This window comes from Phyllopteryx taeniolatus, unplaced genomic scaffold, assembly GCF_024500385.1.
Source record: "Phyllopteryx taeniolatus isolate TA_2022b unplaced genomic scaffold, UOR_Ptae_1.2 contig_34, whole genome shotgun sequence".
Taxonomy (NCBI): domain Eukaryota; kingdom Metazoa; phylum Chordata; class Actinopteri; order Syngnathiformes; family Syngnathidae; genus Phyllopteryx; species Phyllopteryx taeniolatus.
The window spans coordinates 140,543-149,943 of NW_026903272.1; the positions used below are offsets into that span (position 1 = coordinate 140,543).

The window sequence follows — 9,401 nt, forward strand, 5'->3', positions numbered from 1 at the left end:
TTCAAATCTTATTCCTACGCCCCATGACCTCATCACCTGTCCAATACACTCCCAACAGTGAAGCATCATGCTTTGGGGTTGTTTTTCAGCTGCAGGGACAGGACGAAGGTTGAAAACCTCCTCCAAAGTGATCAGGACCTCAGACTGGGCCGAAGGTTCGCCTTCAAACAAGACAATGACCCTAAGCACGCAGCTAAAATCACAAAGGAGAGGCTTCAGAATAACTCCGTAATTGTTCTTGAATGGCCCGGCCGGGGCCCTGACTTAAACCCAATTGAGCATCTCTGGAGAGACCTGAACATGGCTGCCCACCAACGTTCACCATCCAACCTGACAGAACTGGAGAAGATCTGCAAGGAGGAATGGCAGAGGATCCCCCAATGCAAGTGTGGAAAAACCTGTTGCATCCTTCCCAAAAAGACTCATGGCTCTATTCGCTCAAAAGGGTGCGTCTAATAAATACTGGGCAAGGGTCTGTGGGAGATTTCAATGTTTTGGTTTTTCTCTGTCAATATGGGGTATGGGAGAGTGTGCCTAGACAGCATAGGATGGTGGTGTGTAAGAGTGATTTCTTTTTCAATAGCAATATTGCAACTGATATTTGGTTGGGCCGCCGAGATGATAAATTGTGCAGTACAATAAAAACGAAGGCTGGGATAAGTACAAGGCAAAATCAAAACAAATCCATCCTGTATTAGTTTCAAGCTCAGATGGGACAAATCAGTTTATATTACTGAGATCTGTTCCTTTTATCCAGAAAATAATTGTAATGGATCAATTGGTCTCACAGTGCTGGAAGCACGCCCCAAACAACAACAACAAAAAGAGGAGGTCCTTCTTTCCCCCCCTTTTTCATTCAGAAAAGGTAACAGTCATCATAAAAATAAAACAGTACAGTTACTTGGCATTTTCTGTAATATATATATCGGGAAGAATGTTCGAGGTGACGTGAAATAACAAACGGAACAGCGCGGAACCGAGCAACCGAACAATGTCGCGCAATGTTGTTGTTTGTCCGAGTGGAAGTGCGATACGCTGTGACGTCATCATCAGGCGCGCAGGCCACCGAAGGACCCCGCCTGTTTGGGTCCAGAATCACGGGACTGATTCTTGTCGTTGTAAAAAAATAAAAATAATAATAATAATAATAAATATGCAATACATGAGAATTATTTCCTTTTTTTCTATGTGCGAGTGCGATACACCCACTTATGGCAGCGCTGATCCGTTGTTGTTCTTTTTCCACCCAACTTTATTAATGATGTTCGCTCCGCCTTTGTAAAAGGGGGGGAAAAAAAGACGTGCAGTGGTCACTGTAATCCAACTGGTTAAACTTCGTGTCGCTAACACGCAACTCGACATATAACCTTAAAACAACCACTTGAAAAAAAAAAAAGACATTTTCAAAATTATGTTGGTATAATCCAAAGCTTGTTTTTAAAATTGCTCAGTCACGGGAGTTTTGTCGTTTACATTACACGGTTTTCTTGGCTGACTAGAAGTTTGTCCAAGTGGCTTTGCCGTACATGCTCCGCTGCAGACCTCGAGATTATTTGTATTTGTTATTTTATTTTTTTCCTTCCCCAAACAACTAACTCCACTACATTTTCCTCAGTTTGTACCGAACGGGCCTAATCCTCGTCACTGTACGTCCATCACGAATTTACGCAACTGAAACGTTATTCGTTGAATCTTCTCGGCCTAGCCTAGCCTAGCTTAGCTTAGCTTAGCTTAGCTTCGCTTGCTAACAAAGAGACGCGTTTGGGATCAAAACTAAAAGTCGAGGAGAACTCAATTGTTCTTTTCACGCCATCTACGAGTCAGCAGTTTGCCCCAGAATCTCTAATACTAACACGGAAATGTTGGGCAACTAGATCCTATCATCTTTATTTGTCGAAGATGCTAATAACCCATGACGAGTATTTTCTGCATCCTTTTGTAGAATGTCTATCATGTTGAAAGCGATGTTCTCTCCTGAGGTCACAAATGAGCATATCTCTTACAATGCATAATTAACACGTTCTACTGTTTCCTCTTGTTGACCTTGGTGCCCTTTTTTTTTGTTCCCCATTTGTTGAACCCCCAAATGTTAATCTTGATGTCATTGTTTCACATGTCCGATGATCACTTGTTTTTCCTCATTCCCTCCGACGTAGAGCGGAAAAGTGCGAAAATGTGCGCGAGGAGGACGGCGGAGTACGACGGGGAACTTCGGGGCCCGAAAGAGGAGGAGGGGCCAAAAGGTCAACGACCGGACGCTGCGTTCGATCTGCGGCCTCGAATTGTGTTACGCAGAGCAGGTTGGCTTCGTTTCTCTCTCGCTCGTTTCGGAAATACATTTCAATTTGAATAATTGAATCATATTCATTCATATAAATATGTAATCATATAATCTACTGTTTATTTACTGGCAATGTGTGACGTTACATCCAATATCCTACAAGAATTTAATCAATTATTATTATTTTTAAAATGCGTTTTATTTAAATGACATGAATTGTTTTGAATTGTTTTCTAATGCACAAGAAAAAAACTGTTTTTCTTTTTCTAAATAACAATTTATTGATTTTTGTATTCGCAGTGAGCGGCAAACTGTATGTTCTTGTATCGAAACAGTTTCGCTGAGGCAAATTCAAACCCATCAAGTAAAATATACACAAATAGAAATAAATTCAGCATTTCATGTCAATTTAAAAAATCATAAGCCATTAATTCAAAAAAAGGCAGAAACAGCCTCCACGTTGTTCAACTTCCCTCGACGAGCTGGCGTGTGACATCACGCCGCACAGGTTCACGGCTGGGTCTTTATGAAAAAAGAATTCATATTTGCATGTTATCTAATACGCGCACGTCGTGATGCGACGCACAAACTTTGAGTTTGAAGTGCGTAGATGAGATCATATGTGAAGGAAACGACGAGGATGTCAGCTTTTTTGCTTACCTGCAATGATTTTCGAACTACTGCAGGGGTCGCTATTATTGCAAGTTTAAAAAAAAAACGAAAACCCTATTTACATGACTTGTTCATTTATTGTGTATACTTGTGTACTGTGTACTGTATCCATCCAGCCATCCATTTTCCATGAGACAGGTCTGGACTGCAGGCAGGCCAGTCGAGTACCCGCACTCTTTTACGACGAAGCCACGCTGTTGTAACACGTGCAGAATGTGTTTTGGCGTTGTCTTGCTGAAATAAGCAGGGGCGTCCATGAAAAAGACGTTGCTTGGATGGCAGCATATGTTTCTCCAAAACCTGTATGTACCTTTCAGCATAAATGGTGCCTTCACAGACGTGTAAGTTACCCATGCCATTGGCACTAACACAGCCCCGTACCATCACAGATGCTGGCTTTTGAACTTTGCGTCCATAACAGTCCGGAGGGTTCTTTTCCTTTTTGGCCCGGAGGACACGACGTCCACAATTTCCAAAAACAATTACAAATGTGGACTCGTCGGACCACAGAACACTTTTCCACTCTTGCATCAGTCCATCTTAGATGAGCTCGGGTCCAGAGAAACTGCCGGCGTTTCTGGGTGTTGTTGATAAATGGCTTTTGCTTTGCATAGTAGAGTTTTAATTTGTACTTCCGGATGTAGCGCCGAACTGTATTTACTGACATTGGTTTTCTGAAGTGTTCCTGAGCCCATGTGGTGATATCCTTTACACATTGATGTCGGTTTTTGATGCAGAGCCGCCTGAGGGATCGAAGGTCACGGGCATTCAATGTCGGTTTTCGGCCTTGCCGCTTACAAGCGGTGATTTCTCCAGAGTCTCTGAACCTTTTGATGACATTATGGACCGTAGAGGATGAAATCCCTAAATTCCTGGCAATTGTACGTTGAGGAACATTGTCCTTAAACAGTTGGACTATTTTCTCACGCACTTGTTCACAAAGAGGTGAACCTCGCCCCATCTTTGCTTGTGAATGGCTGAGCAATTCAATTGAGGGAAGCTCCTTTTCTACCCAATCATGGCCCCCACCTGTTCCCAATTGGCTTGTCCACCTGTGGGATGTTCCAAACAGGTGTTTGATGAGCATTCCCCAACTTTCTCCGTCTTTTTTTCCCACCTGTCCCAGCTTTTTTGGAACGTCTTGCAACCATAAAATTCTAAGTTAATGACTATTTGCTAAAGACAATAAAGTTTATCAGATTAAATATCTTGTCTTTGTAGTGTATTCAATTCAATCATTGTATTCTGTTTTGATTTCTGTTCAACACAACGTCCCAACTGCATTGGAATTGGGGTTGTAAATTAAATATAAATATGGTTAATGCCATGCTTACTCTAACTTTGGACGGTTGCTGTCCAGAGTTTGAGTCAGTTTGACTTTTTTTTCTTCTTTCTAACTTACCGTATTTTCACGACTATAAGGCGCACTTAGAAGTCTTCAATTTTCTCCAAAACGGACGGGGGCGCCTCATAATGCGGCGCGCCTTATGTGTGCACCGAGTTCCAAAATCTTTAAATGTTGTTGTGTGACTTTCATGAGCGCTCCGCTTGACCGACTGGGAGCATTTCCTGCCGACACGCTGCTTATATAGGGGAAGGCGGACGTGACTGAGGACCGCATGCGGACGTTAAAGGGGGGAGGGTGCGCGTGAAGGAGGAGGCGAAAGGCACGCCCCCAGTCGGTATACAGCGAACGGTATGTGCATCGGTTTGGCTAAGGACCCCCGAAAATGCCTCCTACGGAGAGACACGCTTACGAAGCACAGTTTAAACTGCAAGCTATCGGTTACGCGGAGGAACGTGGGAAATCGAGCAGTCGCGAGAGAATTCAAGATCAACGAATGCACGGTTCGCAAGCGGAGGAAGCAGGAAAACGAGCTTCGGCAAGTCAAGGAGACGAAGCTGAGTTTCCGCGGAAGCAAGGCGAGGTGGTCCGAGTTGGAAGACCAACTCGAGCAATGGATTCATGAGCAAAGAACAGCCGGGAGAAGCGTCTCTACAGTCACCGTTCGACTGAGGGCAATAACCACGTGTTATTCCCAATAAACCAAAACCCTGGAGAAAAAAAAAATAATTCTCTCTCTGGAGGATGAGCATTTGAAGACAGAAGAGAGATGACAGAAAACTACACTGCAGACTTACGTAATTCCGGATGGCATCGCCCTTCTCTGGGACTCCAATTCACAAGAGTTTACAATATCCACCAGCAACAGTAATCAGGTTCTCAAAATGACCTCAGCTCTGGAATTATGGTTGTAGAGACAATGGCATGTTCTCAGTCTGGTAAGGAGTCTCCACCGAAGGTCTCTTTCCATCTGGGTCACGGCACCGTTTGATGAAGAAACTCCCAGCAATAATTCATAATCCAACAATGAGTCTGCTGCGAGGCTGCAAATTTCATGAAAGCGAGCTGACCAAACGTGGACGAGGTCACGTAGCGGCCACATTGGTGGGGGCAACGTACCCATCGAAGGCAATGCATGTATATTGAAAATAAATCGTAACTTTCTCATTTCTCAAGCAGTTTTCATGAGGTATACTTTTTTTGTCACGGTCGGAGCAGGTGCTATTAATGCAAAACATTTGAAGTGTGCCCAAAATATTTACTCTTACCTATGAACCCTTTTCGAGGATTGTAGAAATAACACGAAGGAACAAACTTTTTGTGAAAATGATATGAAAGAAAACTATAATTGTTCCTGTTTGTTGAACATAAAAGAACAGTCCAGTTGCCAGGATGCAGCCTTTGCAGATGACCCCGACCTGGTTGACTGAGTCAGAATCGACGCAGAAAATAAAAAAATATACCTGTTTTGAAATGAACCTTATTTTCTTTTTTTCTAAGTAGGAAGGGTTCCATGAATGCATGTATGAAAGCTGCGGGGTTCCATACCTACACGGTTAAAACCACTGCTGTATGCAGTATTTTGAAATGAATATATACATATATATTTAAACATTTTGCCATATTGCAAAAGTCTTTCCATGAGTAACCAAGGATAGGTGAATTTGCAATTCCATACCATTAAAGTAAGATGAGAATTGACTTGACCAAACTATGTGTTTGTCATCTTGTGTCTTGCAGACATCAGTGGAAGTCTTTGTACTAAGCGGCAGGAGCCAGAGCCCCCTCGCATTAAAGAGGAAGTGGAGGAGGAGGACATCACCAAGTTGCCATCCACTGGTGTCGCTTTGAAGATGGAAGCTGAAAGTCAGATTGAGGAGAGCAGAGAGGCGGAGCCTCCAAGCAGCAGCTCAAGTCCACACATGACAACAGAGGGTGATGGAGACCACTGTGGAGGATCACGAGCAGACGGCCTCATAGCGCCATTATCAGATAGTGATGACCTGACGTCACACTCTTCTGACTATGATGAGGATGCACAGTCTGAAAGTGATATGACATGTCACACTGACAAGAAACAATGGGTATGTTCTCAGTGTGGGAAAACATTTGCTTATCATAGCCGTTTGAAACGACACAAAAGAACACACACGGGCGAGAAACCTTTTACCTGCTCAATTTGTAGTAAACGATTTTCTCAGAAGGAACACTTAAGAAGTCACACAAGTACTCACACTGGTGAGAAACCGCTCGCCTGCTCAGTCTGCGGTCAAAGGTTTTCTCATAAGGGAAGCCTGAAAATACACACAAGCACCCATACTGGACAGAAACCTTTTCCCTGCTCAGTTTGTAGTCAAAGATTCACTCAGAAGGGAGACTTAAAAAAACACACAAGAACCCACACTGGAGAGAAACCCTTTTTCTGCTCAGTTTGTGGGCAAAGATTCTCTGTAAAAGGAACCTTAAACACACACACAAGAACGCACACTGGAGAGAAACCTTTTGCCTGCTCAGTTTGTGGCCAAAGATTCTCTCATAAGGGAACCATTAAAATACACACAAGAACCCATACTGGAGAGAAACCTTTTGCCTGCTCAGTTTGTGGGCAAAGATTCTCTCATAGGGGAAGCCTAAGAATACACACAAGAACCCACACTGGAGAGAAACCTTTTGCCTGCGCAGTTTGTGGTCAAAGATTCTCTGTAAAGGAAAGCTTAAAAAGACACACAAGAGCACACACTGGAGAGAAACCGTTTGCCTGCTCAGTTTGTAGTCAAAGATTCTCCTTAAAGGCAAACTTGAAAACACACATCAGAATTCACAGGTGAGAAACCTTGGAGAGTCTCCATGAAGGGAAGTTTAAAAATACACACAAGAGTCCACGCTGGTGATCAACCCGTTTCCTGCTCGGTTTCGTTGTAAAAGTTTCACTCAGAAGGGAAGCTTAAAAGCATATAAGCAGAAAAGTGTATATAAGGATTTCATGTTTCCAACATCCTTGGCGTTATAGACGATGGCTATGATTTTTTTTGATGTTGTCTTCATGTGGCTTCCAATAAAGCTTGGTATCAATAATCACTCCAAAAAATGTATTCTTATACGATATACTCTTTATATATAATCGGAATCATTTCGGGCGTAATACAGACCCTTGGGGAACCCCATAAGTAGACTTTACACTGATCCGAGGGGCCTGATCAGTATCGGCCCATAATTAGCATTACAGATGTATGTGAATGGTTGGACTATGTGCTCTGAAAGACTTTTTTGCTCATATGATATCAAAATCATAGCAATCAATTTATATTGTATCATATTGTAGCTAGAATATTTTTCTTTTTTTCCGACTGTAAAGTGCATATGTGATCCTGAATAAATGACGCCTCTTGAAAAGGCGAAAGTAACTCAATTGTCTTGTCTATCAAATATATTTGAGAAAGACCAGGACCTTCTTTGCAAAACAAACATTCGCCCACTAATATTGGAAGCAGATGTGAAAAGTAGAAATTGTGGAACTGCTTTGTCAGGCGAAATTTTTTGATTGCCGCTTAACCAGCTTGCAGGTCAGCAGCAGCTGGACCTGGATGAATAATGAGCGTCCTCATTCCACTTCCGTGTCTGTATTCTCCATCCATCCATCCATCCATTTTCTACCGCTTATCCGAGGTCGGGTTGCGGGGGCAGTAGCTTTAGCAGGGACGCCCAGACTTTCTTCTCCCCAGCCACTTCATCCAGCTCTTCCAGGGGGGGTCCCGAGGCGTTCCCAGGCCAGCCGAGAGACGTAGTCTCTCCAGCGTGTCCTGGGTCGTGCCCGGGGTCTCCTCCCGGTGGGACGTGCCCGGATCGCCTCACCGGGGAGGCGTCCGGGAGGCATCCGAATCAGATGCCCCAGCCTCCTCATCTGGCTCCTCTCGATGTGGAGGACCAGCAACTCTACTCTGAGATCCTCCCGGATGTCCGAGCTTCTCACCCTCTCTCTAAGGGAGAGCCCGGACACCCTGGGGGAGGAAACTCATTTCGGCCGTTTGCATCCGGGATCTCGTTATTTGGGTCACGACCCACAGCTCGTGACCAGAGGTGAGGGTAGGAACGTAGATGGACCGGTAAATTGAGAGCTTCGCCTTTCGGCTTAACTCCTTCTTTACCACAACGGATCGATACAAAGTCTGCATCACTGCAGACCTGGAGAAGGCACGCCACCCTTTTCTGACTCAGGACCATGGTCTCAGATTTGGAGGTGCTTATTCTCACCCCAGCCGCTTCACACTCTGCTGCGAACTGCGCCAGTGAGAGTTGGAGATCACAAAACACATGTACACTGGTTGGGCGAACTCCCATGCATCCTCAAGGACCCTGCCGAGGGTGCAGAGTGTAAGCCACACTGCTCCTCCTGCATCTGAGATTCGACTTCCCGACGGACCCTCCTCTCCCGCACCCCTTAATAGACCTTACCAGGGAGGCTGAGGAGTGTGATCCCCCTGTAGTTGGAACACACCCGCCGGTCCCCCTTCTTAAAAAGGGGGACCACCACCCCAGTCTGCCAATCCAGAGGCACTGGATTGGTTCAAATCACATTTCATGCTGCTTGGAGTCAAATCATGACAAACAGTTCTCAAAATCTTGCAGCTGCGCTTGTAAAAGTGCCACACTGACACAGACATCAAGGCCTGCATTTGGAATATTTCTGCAGAGTTCGTGAAATATCAAAATAGGGATTTATCCTTGGTTGACTGCGAACCAAGATTTCGAGGGGACCTGCTCATTACTTTGGGTCCACTAGGCGTCTTCTTGGGGGAGTCTCATACCAGGGCAGCCTGGAAGAATGCAGCCCATCACGTGGGTGGGAGGTTCTGGCAAATGGGTCTGAGTCCCTACACCCGTGTTGAACCCAACTGAACCTGTGCAGGTGCTTTGAGTTTAGCAGATGATTAGTGTGTCAAACTCGAGTTTTGTGGCCTGCACAATTTGGGCTGATTTCTTCACAGGCCTGTCATTTTTTGAAATTCCTGATCTCGTGTGTTTTAGGAGCTGGAAGTCCAAATTATGTCAAAATAAACAAATAAATACTTGAAATTGTTGAAATTGTGGACCCTGAATGTATAA

General features: G+C 44.4%; 1 protein-coding gene across 4 annotated transcripts; it reads left to right on the plus strand.

Moving 5' to 3' along the window:
* The first annotated feature begins 306 nt into the window (after positions 1–306).
* Positions 307–7,226, plus strand: LOC133473673 (gastrula zinc finger protein XlCGF52.1-like). Of its 4 annotated transcripts, none has more exons than XM_061765277.1 (3): positions 307–446; positions 2,157–2,300; positions 6,039–7,226. In XM_061765277.1, the coding sequence occupies exons 1-3, from the start codon at positions 425–427 to the stop codon at positions 7,124–7,126; spliced, it is 1,254 nt and encodes a 417-aa protein (XP_061621261.1). In that variant the 5' UTR covers positions 307–424; the 3' UTR covers positions 7,127–7,226. The 4 variants fall into 4 exon arrangements, with proteins under 4 accessions (XP_061621261.1, XP_061621262.1, XP_061621263.1 ...); XM_061765278.1 differs by lacking the exon at positions 307–446 and adding an exon at positions 1,268–1,646; XM_061765279.1 differs by lacking the exon at positions 307–446 and adding an exon at positions 1,268–1,413.
* The last annotated feature ends 2,175 nt before the right edge of the window (positions 7,227–9,401 follow it).